General features: G+C 38.1%; 2 protein-coding genes across 27 annotated transcripts in view; one reads left to right on the top strand and one right to left on the bottom strand.

Moving 5' to 3' along the window:
• LOC127987394 (balbiani ring protein 3) overlaps positions 1–2279 on the bottom strand; it is a 55837-nt gene extending 53558 nt beyond the window's left edge. For 5 of the 6 annotated variants that reach the window (XM_052589688.1, XM_052589689.1, XM_052589691.1 and 2 more), the window contains exons 1-4: positions 2112–2279; positions 1495–1638; positions 793–930; positions 497–637 (exon numbers count right to left, since the gene is read on the bottom strand). In XM_052589688.1, the coding sequence (XP_052445648.1) occupies positions 497–637; positions 793–930; positions 1495–1638; positions 2112–2202 (514 nt within the window). In that variant the 5' untranslated portion in view covers positions 2203–2279. The remainder of the gene's footprint in view (positions 1–496; positions 638–792; positions 931–1494; positions 1639–2111) is intronic. The other variant, XM_052589693.1, reaches the window with a different exon arrangement.
• A 125-nt stretch (positions 2280–2404) lies between these two features.
• Positions 2405–24356, top strand: part of LOC127987397 (perlwapin) — a 30426-nt gene continuing 8474 nt past the window's right edge. For 2 of the 21 annotated variants that reach the window (XM_052589712.1, XM_052589713.1), the window contains exons 1-9: positions 2411–2561; positions 3717–3801; positions 3897–4021; positions 4152–4178; positions 4607–4744; positions 21633–21770; positions 21866–21997; positions 22109–22240; positions 22681–22827. In XM_052589712.1, the coding sequence (XP_052445672.1) occupies positions 3931–4021; positions 4152–4178; positions 4607–4744; positions 21633–21770; positions 21866–21997; positions 22109–22240; positions 22681–22826 (804 nt within the window). In that variant the 5' untranslated portion in view covers positions 2411–2561; positions 3717–3801; positions 3897–3930 and the 3' untranslated portion in view covers position 22827. Of the gene's footprint in view, positions 2568–3716; positions 3802–3896; positions 4022–4151; positions 4179–4606; positions 4745–13157; positions 13296–13959; positions 14098–20701; positions 20916–21396; positions 21532–21632; positions 21771–21865; positions 21998–22108; positions 22241–22680; positions 22828–23085; positions 23212–24356 lie in introns of those variants that run through there. The other 19 variants (XM_052589705.1, XM_052589704.1, XM_052589714.1 and 16 more) reach the window with 18 other exon arrangements.

Genomic DNA, 24356 nt, shown 5'->3' with positions numbered 1-24356 from the left:
AGGTGTACATATACTTCCTCCACATATAGAGCTGCAGCACTTCTGATTTCTCGGACAGTCAAAGTCACTGACACACAACTCTTCACACGGTCCTCTTACTCCAGCCAAAGTCATTGGACACACTCCTGGCTTTTCTGTTACACAAACACAAGGAAACCAGATCACAGAATGACTAATGCATCTCTGAAATTGTGCCTGCAGTTGAATCTGCTCAAATGCACGTTCTTATTCTTTAGCTTGGGTTAAACTAATTTTTTTTTCATTTTCATTCTTTGTTGTAACAGCAGCTATGCTAATGATATCTCTATTTGGTTCTACGTTTTGCCACGGGATTTACATCATATAATTGCACTCAGTAGTGTTCATCGGCTGTTTGACTACATCTTGTATTCATTCTTCTGAATCTTTTTCTGTAAAATTATTTGTATCATAAGTGCTATACAAATAAAATTGAACTGAAATGGGGAAATCTGACCAATGCATCAGTAAAGCTTACCTTTAGGTAGAGCCGTGCACTGATGTCCAGATCCATTGCTGCAGCATTTCTCATCGTTCGGACAGTCACCATCATGAGAACACAACTCCGCGCAAACACCTTTTATTATGGGAGTTGTTTTTGGACACACTCCTGGTTTTTCTGTTACAAACATGTGACAAACCTGATCACTAAACTCCTTGCTGCATTTGGAGATGAAAAAAAAAAAAAAAAAAACACACACACACACACACACACACACACACACACACACACACACACACACACACAACACCCACATACTGCCATATTAATACCTTTATATGGAGCCATACACTGATGTCCACATCCATTGCTGCAGCATTTCTGATCATTCGGACAGTTACTATCTAGGGAACACGACGTGACACACAGTCCTACTCCAAGGGTTTTGCTTGGACACACTCCTGGCTTTGCTGTAATGCAAACATAACAAAAATCTCACCTCACTGCACTTGAAAATAAGTAAATAGACCCACAAGGAGAGACAACCCAGGTGAATAGGGTTTAAAAAAAAAAAAAAAAAAAAAGTGTTCTGAAATGCTGAATTGAAATATGCATCCACTTCTAGACAAAAAAAAAAAAAAAAAAAAAAAAATTTGTATTAGGTCGAAATTCTCCTCATTCTATCGACATTAGACTCAAAAGGTTTTTACAGAGGAGATTTGGATCTGTATCGCTGCATAACCACCGAAAAAAATAAAAAATAAAATAGAGAACAAAACCCTCTGTAAAAAACATTCAGACAAAGTTTTTTTTTTACTCCGTGCAGGAGGAAAAAACTAATTTTGAAAAAAAATAAAAAACCTTCAGAGACATGTAGTGTAATAGAAATATAGAAGAAGCACTTAAAGGTGTATTTTAGATGTTTTTTTTTTTCATTAGTCTGGGGGAAAAAAAAAAAAAATACACACATACATACACACATATATACATACATACATATATATATATATATATCCTTAATATCATACAAGTACCTCTATATGGACTCCTACACTGACGTCCACATCCATAACTGCAGCATTTCTGATCATTCGGACAGTCTCCGTCATTGAAACAGTTATTCTCCCTCACAACACAAATTCCTATTATGTTGTTCCTTGGACACACTCCTGGCTTTTCTGTTACACACACACACACAATAATTTACATCAAAGGAACATCTCAACCACTGATCTAGAACTTCAAATTATAGAACCAAATTCCTATTGTGTTGTAACCTACACACACTCCTGGCTTTTCTGTTACACAAACACAGTTTCTTTACAATTGCTTGTGTAAGTTAATAGCACTTTTTGAATGAAAACAGTTACAGTATACAGCTTGAGCCAATTATCCTTCAGCAGTTCTTTGCATTAAGCCCCTGTACAGCTTTAAAGAGTTCTCAAACTTTGTTTAATTAGGTTTAAAAGGGTTAAAAACAAAATTATAGGAGTAGTGTAATACTACTAACATCAAGCCTTTTGCACACCGTACCAACGATCATCTTGAAAACAAACATTATCATGAATTTTCATGAAGTTTATCAGGTAAACTTTTTGTCTTTGTAGCATACTTATTTCTTCGCGTGGTGTAAAGTTAAAAGACCAATTACTTGTGACACGTCCTTTGGCGTCTGTTGTGCTCAAGCACACAGAGAGACACAGCAAAACAGCAGTTAAAGAGCAGCACACCCGAGCTTTCATCTTCTCGACCGGTTATGAAAACGAGTTGATGGAGCAGAAATCCAAGGGAGCTCTAATAACTCCAGCCCCGAGACTCTGATTTGATCAGCCCCTGATCAGCACGGCTCAGGTGTGATGGATTAAGGGGTTTTTCGGATTGGATTGGTGTTGTGCCAAATTTTGACTCCGCTCATGACCTAATTTGCTGACATCGGTGCGGCCAGATTCATTTAAATTGATTAATGCCTCGAAAAGCTTCGTCCCTCCCAACACTAGTCTTCTCGACATCGGCGTTGGGTGATTAGTGACGAGCGCAGAGAATGAACAAAACAAAACAAAACCAAAGTCTCTTTAAATCAGTCAATTCAAGCGGATTACAGGTAAAGGTAAATACAAACAAATGCATTATGTTGCATGAATCGGTCATATTTAAATAGTGCTGTCATTCGGGACGCAGCTTGATTCAGTGTGGTCTGAATCAAAGCATGCGCTAACCCCTTACACAACCTTATCCTCTTGTTTAAAACTCTGAAAGAAAACACAAAAGATACAAAGAGAAATGTTTTAGTGCAGGGGTGTCAAATTCAGCTCCTGGAGGGCCACCTGCAGCGTTTTTCCTTCAAGCCCAGTTAGACACACCTGAACCAGCTAATCGAGGTCTTCAGGATGACTAGACGTCCAGGTCTGGTGCAACTGGTTGGTGTTGGACTCTGGACTCTGACCCTTTAGTATCAGTGTAAGATGTTTAGACATCTGTTTTTCAAGATCAGCGCTAACTACAATGGAAAAGTTTATATCTGAAAGTGGAACATGCTTTGCAGAAGTAATTGTGCTTTCAGGGTTTGTATTTACTAGCTGAGAAGCAATGGTTGTGATGTCCGATGTGTTCAAACATCATTTTTATTTTCCACAAACATTGAAATTAGGGATCTATTGTTCTACCAATGAAATATAGTTGAAATATTAATGTTGCTTCTCTGTACATCAGATGGCAACTCATTGGTGAGAGTTCAGTTAGTTGTATTTTTAGGGTTTCCGCAAAGTGATTCACTTCCTAAAATTAATTCAATGCAATTGGCATTTATGCATTAACATTGACTTAATATGTTATATTTTGAGCCACTTCTAAGAAGGATATAGAGATTGTATAGTCTAAAATAAAGCATAAAATTGAAGATCCCCATCGCCCGCCACAGGAACCATGTTTGCCTGAATACTTGACCATCAATCATCAATGATTTCAATAATTTGAATTCCCAAACCAGCCTCCACAAGACCGACTTGATTCAACAGGATTATCTACAGATATAACAAATAACACGCTGAAGTTTAGAGAAACCATTCTACAACAAACTTTTTAATTAGCACAGTGGAAAATACTGCAGATACAAATTAAAGTCAAATAATTAAAAATAATGATCATATAGCAGTATATGGATTAAACTTTACGTTCATCTAAAAGTGTCCTAATCACCACCATAAAAAACTTTGATTTTGGCCAAAAGTAAATGAAACCATTTGAATTGCTTTCAAAGGGTCCACTCTGGAAAAACCTGTTCTCAAACACACCTGAACAAGTTAACCAGGGTCTTCAAGATTAGGCCACTAGCCCACGGGCAGGTGAGTTTCAGGGTTAGAGTTGCACCAGACCTCCTAGTTCTTTAAAAATGCTCTTTCGAAAAGTGCTATAAAACCCTCCTGATTCACCAATTCAGCACATTGTCCAGTGAGAGATCGCAGGTCAAGAAGATGAACGCTCGCGTGTGCTGCTCCTTGATCGCTGTTTTGTTGTGTCTCTCTGTGTGCTTGAGCACAACAGATGCCAAAAAACATGTCAGAGGTGAGAATATTTTAGCTTCATTAAACTTTGTATGTTGAGTAGTTTAAATAAAGCTTACATCTTAAATCATAAGTTCTAATTTGTTTATTTTTTCCATTTGTAAAGCTCAACTTTCTTTCTTTATTAACAGGAAAACGAAATGCTTGTTTGACACCAGGTATGTATGCAATCACTACTGAAGTCTTTTTGTGAAGTTTTCCAAATGTTTGGTACTTTGCAGTTTTAACAACTCTATTAAATTTAGCATGCATCTGTTTATAACGAAGTCATTAATGAAGTACTACCTTACAAGCCCAATATTCAAATAGTCTGATCACATGCATGTGTTTGCTACAAAATTGTTACTATATTTAGATTGTTTTTTTTTCTTGTGTATGAAAATGTGGTTGTGATGGTACATTCTAATAAAAAAGGTGCTAAGTATCACTAAAAGTAGTTCATTGGCTTGTAATCGGGGAACCAGTTTAAATGCACGATACATCACCTTCAATACCTCGTTTTCACTTTACTTGTACAATGACTGAACCACGGAGAAGCCCAGTAATGTTTAATGGTTTTTCTGTTGTGTGACTTTTTTTTTATCAGCAAAGCCAGGAGTGTGTCCTGATGACAAAGACATGATGGGAGTGTGTGTCGAGAAGTGTTTTGGTGATCGCGAATGTCCAGATGATGAGAAATGCTGCAGCAATGGATGTGGACATCAGTGTATGCCTCCATATATAGGTATTTATATTATATTAATGTGTGGTTATTTCTTTGTTTTGCATTTATGTGATATAGTGGAGCCAAAACTGAGAAACCCTGAGAATGTTCCACAACATTCCTGGACACGCATTATGTGGTTAATGAAGCATTTTTCGTTTAATGGTTCGATTACACAGAATTTACTCTTATTTCTGCAAGCTTCATGAATGAGTCCCATAGTCTTTTTAATGATGTCTGTGACATCACAAACACCTCCTAAGGTCGAGCATCTTATTAGTTTTCATAGTCATTCAAACACTAGAACCACGTCTTGGCTTTCTCTCATCCTCCAAGACAGCACACCTTTCAGGAACTATACAGGGGTGTAATGGGGTCTTTGGGGTGGTTAAGGTGCTATAGCAGTACTGCCATTAAGAACCACTGAAGAACCATTCTGCGCTTAACCGGTTCTTTATATGGTAACAGTGCTATATAGAACCTCAACCACCCCAAAGAACCGCTGAAGAACCTTTAGTGTTTATGATTCTTTATTAACATTAACATAGGGATGGACACGATTTATTAATATGCATTAGTAAACAACACCAGTAGTGGGGTAGGATTTTAGAGGTCTTTCAAAAGAAACACTGGGGGCATTTTTTTATTTATTACAAAATCGCTAGTAACTTTTACAAATAATTGCAAAGAAACTGCAAGCAACACATTGAGTTTCTTTAAATTCTGATGGAGATGGACAGTTTTTTTATTAATTTGACGATTATGGTTTTCCAGTTACAGTATGTTATTTTTATATGAGAAACGCCAAGAGTGTGTCCTGGAAACAATCTTAAAGACGACATATCAAGAGTGTGTGTCGGGATGTGTTCTCATGATGGTGACTGTCTGAATGATGAGAAATGCTGCCGCAATAGATCTAGATATTAGTGTATGCCTCCTTATAAAAATATTTATATTGTTATAATGGTGTTAACCAAAAGAGCTTTTACCTTAATTTTTCATATGCAGCGAGGCATTCAGTGATCTGGTTTCTCTATCATGTGTTTGTGTAGTAGAAAAGCCAGGATCCTGTCCAAAACCCGTTGGATTTGGACTGTGTGTTGAGAAGTGTTCTAGTGACGGTAGCTGTCCAAACAATAAGAAATGCTGCAGCAACGGATGTGGACATCAGTGTATGGCTCCAGTAAGAGGTATTTATTTCATATTAACATGTGGTCTCTTTTTTTTTTTTTTTTTTAGATATATAGTGCGGTGGTTTGTGATGAGGCTTCTCTCATGTTTGTGTAACAGAAAAGCAGGAGTCTGTCCAAGTGAATATCTTGCACGTAGTCAGCTTTCAGATATTAGTTTTACATGCATTCTAAATCATAAAGATCTTAAAGGCATTTTCTAAATGTCCATCTCACAATAGGAAACATCCAATTGTAGATGAGCAAACACTAAAAAAAAAAAAAAAAAAAACCTGTCTTGCAGATAAAAATGCAGATGTCAAATAGGATTTTATTCCTTCTTACAATTTAAACTGTATCTGACGTCTCTCAGTATCTGAACTGTCTTGCTGCGTCCCACCAGCCCCGTTCTCCTCCTCAGATTTAAGATGTGTTACTCCACTCTCATATGTTTGATATTAATAGGAATTTACTACAAAGGTAAAAGCTGTTTTTAATCACGTGTGCTTTACTGCGATCAAAAAGGCCTTGGGGACAAAAAGGTTTAGAACCAGGTTTTCTTCAGCAATACACTGTATTTTAATGTCTTATTTACCATTTCCCCAACTAAACTAGGAACATTTCAGGAACTATACAGGCGTTTAATGGGGTCTTTGGGGCGGTTAAAGAGCCACACAGATGGGAAATCAAAAATAACCTGTATTACAGCGTATGATGTAGCTGTCCATCAGTGTAAACCGTGTGCAAAGTAATTAAACCAAAAAGTACACGATTTATAAAGTAATTGGCTTCTAAAGTAAGGAGTCGACTCTGAATCACTGAAACGAGTCTTTATAGATTTCAAATCTTTTGCCCATCTCTATGTACGTCACTAGGAACACTTTGCATAATAATCTCCGCCTACCGTCTTGGGAGAAACGAACTCTGACCTGCCCCAAACCCCCCCCCCCCCCCCACACAGACGCTCTGTTTGGTGTGAGAGCATCAGGTCGAGGAGACAGTGTGTTTTTAATTGTAAAGGCAAGTTTGTTTTATTTTCACTGCCAAAGAATGAAGATCAGAAGAACCAATGGCTAAAATTCATTTTTACCACAATAACAGAGCAGTACAACAAATCCCTTTTTTTGTGTTCACAACATTTCACTGATGACTGCTTTTCTAATCTCGGTGAGTACAAGGCGGGATTTTCAAAGCGTTTGGCCATAAGATGGTTCATTACCAACTTTATTTAGACTAACAAGCATCTCCGAATCACAACGCGAAGTATGATTATGAAGTTATGTGTTTGTTTTCTCCCGAGCGTCTTATCAGTATGTGTGCTGTCTGCAGCCTTCGTCTGTGCTGATCTTCATTTACAAACACGTCATTAAAATGAAGTGTAACAACTGCTGCTAACAGATATTCTGTGATAAAGTAATCCATATGAAAACAACGCGATGTCCGTTTTTCACGTCTCCCTTCATTAAAGCTAATGTGACCACGCCCACGCGCTAAACGCGCTATTCAGATTCAAACTGAAGCGCGCGGCTTGAATACACCCACACAGAAGAAAAAGCAGCGAGACTGTTCAAGTTTTTTATTTTACTGTTTGCTTCGCAATGAGAGGAATAAGACATAATTCATCCCCAAAAAGATGCTAACGCATTGTTTACCATGAAGTTGTGTGTGGAACAACCAATCAAACCTGACTATGTTAGTTGACCAATCAGAACACAGTATGCTACCGAAAGGTGGGGTTTAAGGAAACTGAATCTTTTGAACAGCTTCGCGGGAACCGTTTGGGGATCTCTGAGAATTAAACGAAATTTTAAAAAGATATTTTGACAAAATGACAATGTTTTTTAACCTTGGATGGATTTAAACCTATTGTACAGGACTTATAAACCGTGATAGGAAGCTTAGAATTTTCATCTTACTGGCTCTTTAAGGTGCTATAGCAGCACTGCCATAAAGAACCACTGAAGAACTATTCTGCGCTTAACCGGTTCTTTATATTGTAACAGTGCTATATAGAACCTCAACCACCCCAAAGAACCGCTGAAGAAACTTTAGTGTTTGTTATGATTCTTTATTAACATATATTAAAATATTAACCAATGTCCATGTTTGTATTAGCATTATTGGAGTGGAGTTATTTATATTATATTAAAGTGAGACTGCTGGCATAAACTTTTTTTTTTTTTTTTTTCTTCCCCAAACTAATGGAAAGCAAACATCCAAAATGCACCTTTAAATGTTTCTGTTATAGCACTTTATTTCTGTCTGTAGACTTCTATTACAGTACGTGTCTTTTGAAGGCTGTTTTCCCAATATTACTTTCAAAATTAGTACAGGATAAATTGCATATTTCAACGGAACATTTCAGTAATTTTTTATACTTTTTTTTTTTTTTTTTTACCGTGATCAATCAACTGTTAGTTTGGTGAAAATGTTTTTTTTCTTTTGATACCCCATTCATCTGGGGTGTATGTGGGTCTATTTATTGAATTTTCAAGTACAGTGAGGTGTGTGAGGTTTCTGTCATGTGTTTGTGTAACAGAAAGGCCAGGAATGTGTCCAATGACTTTTGCTGGAGATGAAGGACCATGTGACGAGTTGTGTGTCAGTGACTTTGACTGTCCGAGAAATCAGAAGTGCTGCAGCTCTATTTGTGGAGGACGTATATGTACACCTGCATCTTAAGGTATTTGTTCTGTTGATGCTTGGGTCCCCAACACACACAAACATTGAGTATTTTATCATTTGAAATGTCAAAGTAACTGAATTTGGCTCATTACACCATTTTAATTGCATGGCTTTTCATCGCTGATCTCTAAAAGTAAAGTTTGTGTTGCGTGCGTTGAGTGTTTTGTTATGTGTTTGAATGCCTCTAAATGAATGGACTAATTCTGTGCAGTGAAGCCTGGTCTATATCTCAAACCAAATGTGTGTTGATAACTCTTCCATGATTTAATGTTCTTCCAGACAGAAGTGTGACCCAGAGACCGGTGGACATGCATGCAGAGAACATACCAATTTAACAATTGGGGAAAGTCTTTGTACTTAAGGTCTTTTTGTCTTGATCAAATAAATCTCAGTTTAAATTTCTGTGTGTGCATTTGTTGGTAAATTCTAACTTTTTTTTTTTTTTTTTTTTTTTGCCTACTGAGTCGACTTGTATACGGTTTGGGGGTTTTTCATGTTGCAACTATTAATGCCTAATATATAGTATTTCACCACAAACATTAAGAGGATGAATGAGATGTCTGGGTCTGTAGTATTATTGTTTGTGAAAATAATTAACTGTTCCTAAAAAATGGGAATTGATCTTCCAGATCCCAGAATCCACTGAATTGATACACTGAAGACTAAGTTAGATGATAATTAAACCAAATCAAATGTTTATCACATGTTCTAGAACCAGCAAATGAAACAATCACTAGATGAAATCAAGGTTTCAAAAGTAAAGCAGAAATTAAGAGATTATTAACAATAATATAAATAAAAAGGAAATTTAAGTGAGATAAGGGGGTTTATACCAAGTCCAGGACATTTGGGGGTGATAGATATGATGTTATAGATATGACATCATAGATATTTTGCACAAAATAGTGTAATTGTGACAAATGAGGACACCCAGAAACGGTAAAGTTTCTAAAATGTATTGCATACGAGAGCAAGACTTTAGCTATCTTAACAATTAGGTCTGAGGAGAATTATATCATTCTAAGTGATATTAGCAAAATGGATTAAGACAAACAAGTTTATATGAGGAAATGATTACATGTTAATAAAGAATATAGAAGTATCATTACTTTAAACCCGCCCTTTACACGCCTCTCAGGAACAACGTCATGCAACCCCATCATTTCACCAACGAAGAGAAGTTATCAGAAAACCACTAAGAAATAAGTCACTGGAACTAGCGCAATCACAAAACAAACATGATAAAAGCGGTCGTTTGTTTGCATGCATTGTTTTTTTAGTTTTTTTTTTTTTTTTTACATCCGAAAGCATCAATGTTTTAGTATAATACATGATACATTGATCATAATGAATTCATTTATCAGTATTTAAAATTAGTCACACAGAAATAAGGCGTTATGAACATAACACTCGCTGCTGACTGAAAGTGAGTTGTGAGCTCAGCTTATTTAGAAAAGTCTTTAATGCTGGTGTTATAGCTGTTATCTTTCTGAAATGATCCGCAGCGCTGAGCTCTCCAGACGTGGAGAAACTCCACCTTTGTAGCTACATAACCACTCCTCTAGCCCCAGCTGGCCCGAGCATTCGAGCGTTCTCTGTAGATCCCTCTGTGTCACGCGCCACGATCGGTCGATTATGTACAATGTTCCTTCATTAAGTATAAAAACAGGAAACCAAAGCCAAAACCTGGATATTTAGGCAATATAAAAATCCTGGCCGGGACGTGTCCTGGGAAAATGGCATGTTTGGTCACCCTACTGAAGAAGCACAGGAGAGGAACGATTAAGCACCGGAAGTGACAGTGCAAACGCAAATGGCCCTGGCACACAATAGCACACACACTTTTGGCCCGATAGTGGAAACGCGGCTAATGGCTTAAGCATGCCATGACAACTTCAATGCCAACAGAAACGTAACTGAATCAAAATTTAACGAACTATGAGAAATTATCATATTATTATTGTGGAATGGATGTATTACTTACAATTTAAAATGGCATTAATGGCAATTAAACAAATTCATGGCATTTATCATGTTTAATATAGTACATGCATATTTATCAAATAGCACAAGCAGAGCTAGTAGACCATATATCTATCTATTTATCCCTGCCATTATAGCACACAACCACACGCAATTTGGTGTTTGTTAGGGCAGTGCGAATACAACAGCATTTTCTAAATTATGCAGTCAAACATGTCAGCCTGAAATGCTGTGAATCCATTAAGATATTTTTTAAATCCTCATATGCTGTTTTTAGCACTAAAACCATTACCTTTTTTAGAGGCTTAACTTAGCAATGGCTAGATGTAGCCAGTGACCTAAACATTGCTGACGAGTCCAGTTTTTAATTAACTGTCACTCACGTTTTTGAAGATAGACTTGAATGTGCATGATACCAACCTCAATTTTTATAATTCATGACTGAAAACATTTTGTAACATGATTTTGATGTGCCATTTACATGGTAATGCAATGTCTGATTTTAAAATGGGTTTTACAGGATGAATTTTGAGATTTTATGTTTTCAAGTGATATATAATTTCTGATGATTTCTAAAATGTGATAGAGAAAAAGGCAACGAGGAAGTCTTTTTTTTAAACAAAGGTCAAAGATCATTTTGTAATGTAGATTCCTGAGGGTGCACTCTTGTCATAAATTCATCTATAACTTTTCCTACATAGTTTTTAACAATATATATTTGGGAGTCTTAGACCTTTCCAACGATATATAGTTTGTCAAGATTAGATTAGATTTGATTGTAATATAGTATAGTCAACGTTGGCGTCCTGTATACGGGACGGGGTGACATTAAACAGGTTAAGAAAGAAGCCTTGACGATGTCTGGATATCATCTTGATTGCAGAACCCACTCCTCACTGGTGTTATGAATTATGAGGCTCTTATGTGGCTCGGATGTCCGGCTTGACCATAGCTCGGAGGTAATGGCAAAAAATCTCATGTTCCTTTGAGTTTTTTTTTCTTCTGTTGAACATAAAAGATATTTTGAAGAATGTGGGTAACCAAACAGATGCTGGTCCATGGTGACTTCCATACTTTTTCCTTCTGTCGAGTCAATGTGGACCAGCTACTGTCTGGTTACCCACATTCTTCAAAATATCTTCTTTTGTGTTCATCACAAAAAAGAAATTAATATAGGTTTGTAGGACAGTGCAGAGGCATTTTGAGGGGCAATAGCCCAAACCAAAAAAGAAATTATTGGAATTATCCAGTTGTTCAAATATACAATTAAAAGAGAAGATAGCACACTCTGTAATCTTGGCCTCTGTAAACTTTTACTGTCATGTGACCATGTATTTTTGGCACCATGCATTATTTCTGCCAGACAGTGAAAAGGAGAAACACTGGGGGAATGGAAGGCTGTAGCCAGGGTTTGAAAATGTGCGTGGTCTGGGTGCTATAATAACCCACTCGTTATATACACTGACCTGAAATATTTCAGTTGGTGTGCAATGAATCTAAAATATATGAAAGTTTAATTTTTATCATTACATTATGGAAAATAATGAACTTTTTCACAATATGCAAATCTTTTTAGAAGGACCTGTATATATGTAATCAATGCCAGCTTGAAGTTACAACTAATCAGGTATTTTTTTAACTGTGTACCTTTCTTTAAAAAGACTTCTCAATGTGCAATGCACGCCGTCTGTGGGACTGTGAGCACTCTTAGGCGGCGTGTATTATTTGCAATGTATGGGCTTAGTAATCTACAAATATATGCAATCCCATCTCTTGACAACCTATATCGCTCATATAGGTAGCTGTCATTAAAAGCCAATGGGTCTGACCTGTCTCTGAAAGTTATTTCTCTTTGAAATGCCCTCCGCAAAACTATAGCTCCCTCATCCACCACCTCATCTATGAAAGGACACGCCGTGGTTAAGTTTGGAAACGAGTTCAGCTCCATATTTATATACTTCTAATTAATTAATTACCAAACTCACCAATTAAACACAAAGGTTTTGAACATTTCTTAGTGTATTTATACCTTATAATTTCTTACATTTATTAGTAAAATACATTTCCTTATTTATTTATGTATTTAAAAAAAATATATTTATAGTGGTTATAGTGCCACTTTTAGGCCACATTTGGGCCAAGTCTGTTTGCTCTGTGGGAAGTGAGTGTGTTTAGCTGTGTCTCAATTATCTCCATCCCTAATCAAACACACCTGAACCTAATGAGGGTCTTCCAGATCACTTCTTGTAGACAGGTGAGTTTCATCAGAGTTGGGTTAAGCCGGACCTCACTGTATACTTAAAAACACATTTTCACAAGGTGCATTTTCTGCAGTGTATTGTGAGATCGCAGGTTGAGAAGATGAACGCTCACGTGTGCTGCTTGTTGATCGCTGTCTTGTTGTGTCTCTCTGTGTGCTTGAGCACAACAGACTCCAAATACCAGGCCAGAGGTGAGGTCTTTTAACTTCATAAATTTGTATGATGGATGGTGTAGTTTTAAATGAAGTTTACACCTTAAATCATATGTTCTAATGTTTATTTTTTCCATTGTAAAGAGACTTTTATTTGCATATTCTTTTTTTTTTTTTAAATCAGCAAAGCCAGGAGTGTGTCCTGATAACAAAGACATGATAGGAGTGTGTGTCGAGGACTGTTTTGGTGATCGCGAATGTCCAGATGATGAGAAATGCTGCAGCAATGGATGTGGACATCAGTGTATGCCTCCATATATAGGTATTTATATTATATTAATGTGTGGTTATTTCTTTGTTTTGGATTCACAATCAGGGGTTTATTCCTTAGTCAATCTGTAGCTGATGTCTCTCAGTATCTGAACTTGCTGCATCCCACCAGCACCCGGTTCTCCTTCCATTTTAAGATTTGTTTCCCAGACAGCAACATAGTGTTGGCCCAGATCCGGCCCACATCTGGCCCGCATGAAATCCATGTGGGCCAGACCTGGGCCGAAATTGCTTGCTGTCTGGGTTGCTATGAATAGGAATCTACTACGAAGGCAAAAAAATTCTTATTTCATTTTAAAATTGCGAGTAACAGTCACAAATGATTGCAAAGAAACCGCAAGCAACACACTGAATTAATCTATAAATTATGATTGCGTTAGACAGATTATACACACACACACACACACACACCGTTTTTATGAGAAAAGCCAGGAGTGTGTCCTGGAAACAATCACCACAGATCAGGAGTGTGTGTCGGGATGTGTTTCCATGATTGTGACAATGAGGAGAAATACAGTAGATCTAGATATTAGTGTATGCCTCCTTATAAAAATACTTGTATTGTTATAATGGTGTGACCTAAGTGAGCTTTTACCTTAATTTTTCATATACAGCGAGGCATTCAGTGATCTGGTTTCTCTATCATGTGTTTGTAGCAGAAAAGCCAGGATCGTGTCCAAAACCCATTGGATTTGGACTGTGTGCGGAGATGTGTTCTAGTGACAATAACTGTCCAAACAACCAGAAATGCTGCAGCAATGGATGTGGAAATCAGTGTATGGCTCCATATACAGGTATTTCTATGATATTAATGTGTGGTTCTCGTGGCCTAGTGGTTAGAGTTTGGCTAACCCTAAGGTTGTGGGTTCGAGTTTTGGGCTGGCAATAACGTGACTTTGGTCCCCTTGAGCAAGGCACCGGACCCCCAACTGCTCATTGAGTATAAATAACTGCCCACCGCTCCGGGTGTGTATCCACTGCTGTGTGTGTGCACTTTGGATGGGTTAAATGCAGAGCACAAATTGAGTATGGGTCACCAATCTTGGAGATAGATTAATTTATATATATATATATATATATATATATATATATATAGTGGGCATAGATTATTTTATTTTTTTATCTAGATTAATCTCACTGTGATCTTGAAATTAATCTAGATTAAAATGGCTCATTCAAAATTGAAAATTGAAAACTGAAATTGTTTAATTTGTATGTTCGTTTATTTTTATTTATTTGTGCTATTTACACGGTTTAAGTTTTCAAGTTTGTGGGTGTCAATGTTCAGAAACCAAATTAAATGTAAAATAGCACTGGATAGTCTTCAATGTAAAAATGAAATATATAATCAAACCTACATTTTATTCAGCCACATTTCTCACATTACAGTTTCGCTTTATATATCAAATTATATCTGGTGTCTGTAGTTTTAACCGTCAAAACAAAAATTCAAAGTAATTCAGTCAAGAGCAGTGAGTGATTTTCATTTTCTTGGATTAACATTACTGCAGCAGTAGCTAAATTAGGCGCGGTCCCTTTAAGAGAAGATGAACACATTCAATATAATACACATCCCATTTTTTTCCTCAACTGTTTACTTTCACTTAAGAAATAACTGACTTTTTATTTTTTTTATTTTTTTTTTTGCGTAATTTCCAAGGTGGATATTTTGAAATATTTTGTATGTATTTGTCGGTACAAGAGCAAAATAAGCAAATTTGATTTTCTATCACCAATTACAAGACACCACCCCCCAGCACTGTAGAGAATCAACGACTGGCAGACGATCTGAACGAGTTTTACTGCAGGTTTGAAAGCACACCCATCACCTGCCCTGAACGCCTCCCCACACAACCATTCACACCCTTCACAACTCCTGCAACCAGCCCTGAATGCCTCTCCAAACTACCGTTCACACCATTAACAGCTCCTGCAACCCATCCTGAACACCTCTCCAATCAAGCACTCTCACCATTCTCACCTCCTGCATTCTCACCTCCTGCATCCCCCCTCTCCCCCACACCTGCAATTCAGATCAGCGAGGATGCGGTGCGCCAGGTCTTCCGGAAGCAGAAAAGGAAAAAAACACCAGGCCCAGATTGTGTTACACCAGCCTGTCTGAAATCCTGTGCTGACCAGCTGGCCCCCATCTTCACACGGATCTTCAACAGATCGCTGGAGCTGTGCGAAGTCCCTTCATGCTTCAAACGCTCCATCATCCCCATCCCTAAGAAACCCAAAATTACAGGACTAAATGACTACAGGCCTGTGGCTCTAACGTCTGTAGTCATGAAGTCATTTGAAAAACTGGTGCTTGGCCGCCTGAAGGACATCACTGGAACTTTGCTGGATCCTCTTCAGTTTACCCACAGAGCAAACAGGTCTGTGGACGATGCAGTAAACATCGGACTGCATTATGTTCTGCAACACCTAGACAGACCGGGGACTTATGTGAGGATCCTGTTTGTGGACTTCAGCTCGGCCTTTAACACGATCATCCCAAACCTCCTCCTGCCCAAACTAAATCAGCTCGCTGTACCCACCCCACATGTGTGGATCAACAGCTTCCTGACAGACAGGCAGCAGCTAGTGAGGCTGGGAAAATACACATCCAGCACCCGTACAATCAGCACCGGAGCTCCCCAGGGCTGCGTTCTCTCCCCACTGCTCTTCTCCCTGTACACCAACGATTGCACATCTAAGGACCCCTCTGTCAAGCTCCTGAAGTTTGCAGATGACACCACACTCATCGGCCTCATTCAGGACGGTGACGAGTCTGCTTACAGACAGGAGGTAAAAGAGCTGGCTGTCTGGTACACTCTCAACAACCTGGAGCTTAACACGCTCAAAACAGTGGAGATGATCGTGGACTTCAGGAGAAACCCCCCTGCACTCCCCCCACTCACCATCATGAACAGCACTGTGACTGCAGTGGAGTCATTCAGGTTCCTGGGCACCACTATCTCTCAGGACCTGAAGTGGGACATTCACATTGACTCCATTGTGAAAAAGGCCCAGCAGAGGTTGTACTTCCTTCGCCAGCTGAGGAAGTTTAACCTGCCACAGGAGCTGCTGAAACAGTTCTACTCCACCATCATTGAATCCATCCTCTGCACTTCAGTAACTGTCTGGTTCAGCTCAGCTTCTAAATCTGACCTCAGAAGACTACAGAGGGTAGTCCGGACTGCTGAGCGAATCATCGGTTCAACTCTCCCATCTATTCAAGAACTGTACTTATCCAGAGTGAGAAAAAGGGCTGTCAAAATCACTCTGGACCCCTCACATCCAGCACACTCCCTCTTTGAACTGTTGCCATCTGGTCGACGCTACAGAGCACTGAGCACTAGAACGACCAGACACAGGACCAGTTTCTTCCCTCAGGCAATCCATCTTATGAACAGCTTATAATAACGGCGAACACTACACTTTATTTTTATATACACATACACTTTATTTATCTAACACACATACTTAGTATACACTTAAATTTTGCACATAATTTACATGTACGTACATAACTGCATTTTGTAATATACCTGCCTACAATTGTCAATTTGTATATTGTCATTCACTATCTACTTATTTGTATTTTTTATGTTCTGTCTCTGTCATTCTGTTGTACTGCGGAGCTTCTGGCACGAAAACAAATTCCTCGTATGTGTAAACATACCTGGCAATAAAGCTCATTCTGATTCTGAAGTGTGTTGAGACGCCTTTCTCTGCATGAGCCCTGAACACCAGAACACCGCGAGTACTGAATTGGGCTCTTTCACATCTTTTTGTTTGTTCAAAATGCGATTCATATATGTGCGTTCAGGTGCAGGAGGGACTTCGAGGAGAACTTTGCAGAAGAGAGCTCTGTTCAGTGTCGCTGTCCGTGATACGCGGCTCTCGATCTCTCTCCGCACCGAACACAGTGCGAGTTACTGTTCCGCTTTTCCGCATCTTGTTTTTGGATGCTTTAATTTTTAAATCAAGCAGTACGTCTTAAAAACACAATGCAGTGGCCCGTCAACTGTCCTGAGCATCATCCTTTTTAGGCTGGCCTCAGCCAGTCAGTTATATAAAATATCAAGGTGAAAGTCATCATAGCTTGCCTAGTATAGACCCAGCTCCCAACCCAACTTTGAGTGTGTATATAATATAATATAATATAATATAATATAATATATATATTTATTATTATTTTTTTTTTTATTTTTTTTTTTTTTCCAAACTGGGAGTTTGAGAACCTTTCAGGAACTATACAGGGGTTTAATGGGGTCTTTGGGGTGGTTAAGGTGCTATGGCAGCACTGCCATAAAGAACCAATTAACCGGTTCTTTATATGGTAACAGTGCTATATAGAACCTCAACCACCCCAAAGAACTGCTGAAGAACCTTTAGTGTTCGTTATAATTAACATATTAAAACTCAACTTAACTAGAATATTAACCAATGTCCATGTTTTATATTCGTATTCTGCTTCAGTACCCAACACCAGTAGTTAGGTAGAGGTATTTATTACATTAAAGTGAGACTGCTGGTTATTATTATATATATATATATATATATATATTTATTATTTTTTTTTACTCCCCCCAGACTAATGCAAAGAAAACATCCAAAATGCACCTTTTTAAATGTGTTGCAGCTCTTTATTTCTGTCTGTAGACCTCGATTACAGTGTGTCTTTGGAAGGCTGTTTTCTAGATTATCTGCAATGAGCCAAAAAAACTTCTCTTCAGCAGCACTAGCATAACTAGACTTTAGTTTTATTGCCATATTCTGAAGGTTTTTACAGAGGGTTGTGTTCTAATTTGCTTGGTTTTATGTACAATGAGGTGTGTGAGGTTTTCGTCATGTGTTTGTGTAGCAGAAAAGCCAGGAGTGTGTCCAATGACTTTGGCTGGAGTAAGAGGACCGTGTGAAGAGTTGTGTGTCAGTGACTTTGACTGTCCGAGAAATCAGAAGTGCTGCAGCTCTATATGTGGAGGACGTATATGTACACCTGCATCTTAAGGTATTTGTTCTGTTGATGCTTGGGTCCCCAACACACACGCACATTTTAATTTTTGAAATGTCAACGTAACTGAATTTGGACCATTGCACCATTTTAATTGCATGGCTTTTAAACTAGATTTTATAACACTTGGAGTACAACTATCTCTAAAAGTTGTTTGTTGCATGCGTTGAGTTTTCTGTAGTGGGTTTGAATGCCTCTAAATGAAGGGACTAATTCTGTGCAGTGAAGTCTCAAACCAAATGTGTGCTGATAACTCTTCCATGATTGATTGTCCTTCCAGACAGAAGTGTGTCCCAGACACCGGTGGACATGCAGAGAACACGCCAGTTTAGCCACTGGGGGAAAAAGCCCTTGCTTGCCCCCCAATGTTTTTTTTTTTTTTTTTTTTATTCCTCAAATAAATCTGTTTAAAGGTCTATGTGTGCATTTGTGTGTTACTGCAAATGAGATTTCTTGGTCTGTTATAGTCTGTGTACATGATTAACTGTACCTCAGCATTGGGAGTTTAACTTCCAGATCTCAGAATCCAATGAATTGACATTGAAGATTAAGTTGGATGATAATTGAACATCAAAACTAAATGCATCCTTAATGTTTATAAGATTTTCTAGATCAAGTAGTCTTAAACTATTTTGGGATAATGCACTTAAATGGAATGTATTTGAGGTAATGTGAATTGTTAAATGCAGTCTCAAACAATCAGTTGCTTAATTTGTTAGTTCAGTTTGGACCGTGTAATGACCTATGTACAAGAGACACACTCAGCTGCTCTCAGTGTGGAAAGTTTCCGAACCAAGAAAGGTGTTACGTATCACATGAAAACTCATACTGGAGAGAAACCGTACACCTGACGAATGTGGGAAGAGTTTTATACAAGCAGAAGCTCTTAAATTACACCAGAAAACACACAGCGGCGAGAAGGATCATGTGTGCTTTGATTGTGGGAAGGCGTTTGCTACTCTTGCCGTACTGAAACTGCATCAGAGAATCCACACTGGAGAAAAACCTTACAAGTGTTCACACTGTGAAAAGAGATTTAAACAATCAGGACATCTAAAGGTACATGAGAGTATCCACACTGGAGAAAAACCGTATGCGTGCGATCAGTGTGGGAGGAGTTTTACACAAGCGTACGGTCTTAAAGTACATCAGCAGTCTCATTCAGAAAAAAGAGGATATAAATGTGATCAGTGCGGTAAAATATTTGCTAGGGCCTCATACTTGAAGAAGCACCTAAAAATTCATTCAGAGGAGAAGCCTCACCTGTGTACTTTGTGTGGAAAGAGCTTTATATGGCTGGATGATTTAAAAGTACACCAGAAAAGACACAGCGGTGAGAAGATTCATGCGTGCTTTAAGTGTGAGAAGACCTTTAGTTCAGATCATCAACTGAAACAGCACCAGACAATTCACACTGATGAAAAACCTTAAACTGGAGAACAAACTGCGTTAGTGTTTCCACTGTGACAAGAATAAATCAGCCGCGTTCATCAACCGTAGACGACTCAGACCTGTAGAACTCACCTTCTCACATAAAGAACCCATGATTGGTCGATAATATACACTGAAACTTGATAAAAATGGCCATTTGTTGGCTTTTTTTTCCTTAAAGCTTTAAAACCCTAGTATTAGTGTTCCAGCTGTTTTACAATAAAACATGATACATTGATAAAAATGAACTCCTTTATGTCAGCAATGCACATTAATTATGGGAAATTAAAGTGGTATTACCGTTATTTCACACAAAAAGAGGACACGCACACTTATTCATTAATGCATGTTTCTGCTTATAATACAGAACCGCACAAAACATGCACATTAAAAACAAAAACAGTTTTGAATTATGATATATGCCTAATAATAGCTTTCATTTCCGAGGGGACATTTGATAAGTCTTATTGTTTTATGGTTTAAAATTATATGAAACTACATTTAGTATTTTTACTGCACTGCATTTAGTCCCCTAGTGACTAAACATGAAAACATATTTTCTGCAATGGCATTTTTTTTATTGTTTAGAGACCTATTCACTTATTTTAAAACCAGTTTTTTTTTTTAACTATGAGTGCTGGTTTTCTTAATATATAGCCTAGCCTACTCATATAGTTATAGGCTAAATGTTATTTAATCATCTTTATAGGAACTTGAATTTTAAATTGACCAAATTCAGATTTGCAGACATTGGCTGTTTGAGAAATGACTCAAAAACTGTAAACTTTTATTATTATTATTATTATTATTTTCTGTGTCAGGTTACATAATTAGGCTACTCTAGGGGATGGTGACCAGTGAGTGTGTTTGCTGTGTCTCAATTGTCTCCATCCCTAAACACACCTGAACCTAATCAGGGTCTTCCAGATTACTTCTTGTAGACAGGTGAGTTTCATCAGAGTTGGGTTACGCCAGGCCTCACTGGATCCTTAAAAACACATTTTCAAAAGGTGCATTTAAAACCTCCTGGTCCACTAAATCAGTGTGTTATTCTGCAGTGTGTTGTGAGATCGCAGGTTGAGAAGATGAACGCTCGAGTGTGTTGCTCGTTGATCGCTGTCTTGTTGTGTCTCTCTGTGTGCTTGAGCACAAAAGATGCCCAAAAATGTGCCATAGGTGAGTTCTTTTAACTTCATTACACAGTATGAAGAAATGTGTATATAAATAACAACTTCTATAAAAAAGGACTTTAGGCACATATCAGAATGTATGCATATACATCAGCCTACCAGACGTACAATGAAAGTTTTCCGCTTTACAAGATTTTACAGGAAAAACGATGACCAAGGTGTATTATTGTTATAGCTCCAAAATTATGTATGTTTTTACAGTAAATCAATTTGTTTGGCTGCTAGGATGTTATCTATGTCATCTCTCCTCAACTCCTTTATTATTATTTTCCAAATATTCTGTTTGCATGCAATTTAGCATCTGGGACTAATCACGACTTGTGAACCTTTTTACTGAAGCTTGGTGGATGTAGTTTATTTTTTTTAAACCAGTTTAGTTTGATACAGATACATTTTGTCTGTTCTACTTAAGTTTGACGCGTGCAAGCCATTCAGAGATTCCTCTCTCGATCATGTTTGTATAACAGAAAAGCCAGGATCATGTCCAAAACCTGTTGGAGCCGGACTGTGTGTTGAGAAGTGTTCTGGTGACTGTAGCTGTCCAAACAATCAGAAATGCTGCAGCAATGGATGTGGACATCAGTGTATGCCTCCATATCAAGGTATTTTATATTGTTCTAATAGTGCGCACTAAATGAGCCTTTACCTTTTTCATATGCAGCGAGGCATTCAGTGATCTGGTTTCTCTATCATGTTTGTGTAGCAGTAAAGCCAGGATCCTGTCCAAAACCCACTGGACCCGGACTGTGTGCTGAGATGTGTTCTGGTGACGGTAGCTGTCCCAACAATCAGAAATGCTGCAGCAATGGATGTGGACATCAGTGTATGGCTCCATATAGAGGTATTTTATATAGTTATATTAATGTGAATTAAAGTAGCTCATTTTTAAATCGAGTGAGGCGCTGATTTGCTTTCTCAATTATGTTTATATTACAGAAAAGCCAGGAGTGTGTCCAAAAATGAATCTTAAAGATTGTGCTCAGTTGTGTTCCCAAGACGGTCAATGTCCGGATGATCAGAAATGCTGCAGCAATAAATGTGGACATCGGTGTGTGCCTCCATATAAAGGTATTCATATTGCTATAATGGTGTGAATTGATTTTTTTTTTTTTTTTTTTTTTTATATATCCAATGAAACATTCAGTGATCTGCTTTCTTTATCATGTGTTTGTATAACAGAAAAGCCCGGAGTGTGTCCAAAAATGAATCTTAAAGATTGTGCTCAGTTGTGTTCCCTAGACGATGACTGTCCGAAGGATCAGAAATGCTGCAGCAGTGGATGTGGACGACAGTGTATGGCTCCTTATAAAGGTATTAATATGACAATGTTTTGATCTTTAAGATTTAAAGCTGGATTGATTTGCACTGACCGCTGCATTGGTTCTTGTCTGAGTATTGTCTCAAAGATCGCCTTTTAATGATTGCTCTGGCATCAACATAGATGGACATGTGCAAGGTTTTCTAGAACAATAAAATAAAAATATTTAACTAGCAGATGGATCACTTAAGTGTTACAATTTATACAAAGTATCTTCTACTTCTACAAGTCCCAGTGATCGATAGTAAGCTTTAACCTCAAATGATTGACCTATAATATGACTGCATGCAATTCACGTGCAGTAAATGGGTTGCATTAATATAAATGCTTAAAAACAACAGAATTTGGAACACAATGTGTTGGTTGGGGTTTTTTTTTTTTTATTACAAGTGCAGTTTGGAGTTTAGTGATGAGGCGTGTGTGTATGTAACAGAAAAGCCAGGAGTGTGTCCAGTGTCTTTTGCTGGAGTAAAAGGACGGTGTGCAGAAGAGTTGTGTGTCAGTGACTTTAACTGTCCAGGAAATCAGAAGTGCTGCAGCTCTATATGTGGAGGACGTATGTGTACACCTGCATCTTAAGGTATTTGTTCTTTGGTCACACACCGTATTTTTATCATTTGAAATGTCAAAGTAACTGAATTTGGACTGTTGCACCATCTTAATTGCATGGCTTTTCAAAATCGATTACTAATACTTGGAATACAACTATCTCTAAAAGTAAAGTTTGTGTTGGGTTTTCTGTAATGTGTTTGAAGGCCTCTAAATGAATGTGCAGTGAAGCCTGGTCTGTGTCTCAAACCAAATGTGTTTAACTCTTCCATGATTGATGTCCTTCCAGACAGAAGTGTCCCAGACACCGGTGGACATGCAGAGAACATGACAATTTAACCATTGGAAAAAGCCACCCCCAATGTTGTACTTCAGGTCTTTTTTTGTCTTCCTCAAATAAATCTGTTTAAAGGTCTGTGTGCATTTGTGTGTTACTGAGAATGAATGATGTCTGGGTCCGTAGTATTAATGTCTGCTTGCATAATTAACTGTCCCTCAAAAACAGGAATTCAACTTCCGGATCCCGGAATCCACTGAATTGACATTGAAGAAAGTTGGATGGCAATTTAACACCCAAAACTAAATTCCTCTTAATGTTTCAGATTTTCTAGATCAAGTAGGCTTCAAAATATATTTTATGTACATGTGCTATTTTGGGATAATGCATTTAAAATAAAATTTTAATGGTACTGTATTTGAAAATGTGTGTTCTGTTAAATGCAGTCTTAAAACAATATTAGTTGATTTAATGATTATTACTTTGTACAGGGGTTTAAATTTCCTTTTTACAAATGTGGCAAATCTTTCAGCTGCTCTCAATGTGGAAAGAGTTTCTTGTCCAAGAAAGGTGTCACGTATCCCATGAATACGTACACCAGAAAACACACAGCGGCGAGAAGGATCACGTGTGCTTTGATTGTGGGAAGGCGTTTGCTACTCTTGCCGTACTGAAACCGCATCAGAGAATCCACACTGGAGAAAAACCTTACAAGTGCTTTAAACCGTACAAGAGATTTAAACAATCAGGACATCTAAAGGTACATGAGAGGATCCACACTGGAGAAAAACTGTATGCATGCGATCAGTGTGGGAGGAGTTTTACACAAGCGTACGGTCTTAAAGTGCATCAGCAGTCTCATTTTGGGAAGTCGTGGCCTAATGGTTAGAGGGTTGGACTCCCAATCGAAGGGTTGTGGGTTCTAGTCTTGGGCCGGATGGAATTGTGGGTGGGGGGAGTGCATGTACAGTTCTCTCTCCACCTTCAATACCACGACTTGGGTGCCCTTGGGCAAGGCATCGAACCCCCAATTGCTCCCTGGGCGCCGCAGCATAAATGGCTGCCCACTGCTCCGGGTGTGTGCTCACAGTGTGTGTGTGTGTGTTCACTGCTCTGTGTGTGTGCATTTCGGATGGGTTAAATGCAGAGCACAAATACTTGGCTGAATGTCACTTCACTTCATATTCCACTTCACTTCATATTCACTTCATTCAGAAAAAAGAGGATATAAATGTGATCAGTGCGGTAAAATATTTGATAGGGCCTCATACTTGAAGCACCTT

This window comes from Carassius gibelio, chromosome B22, assembly GCF_023724105.1.
Source record: "Carassius gibelio isolate Cgi1373 ecotype wild population from Czech Republic chromosome B22, carGib1.2-hapl.c, whole genome shotgun sequence".
Classification (NCBI taxonomy): Eukaryota; Metazoa; Chordata; class Actinopteri; order Cypriniformes; family Cyprinidae; genus Carassius; species Carassius gibelio.
Note: the sequence above shows the minus strand (reverse complement) of the source record. Positions and strands in the feature narration are given on the sequence as shown.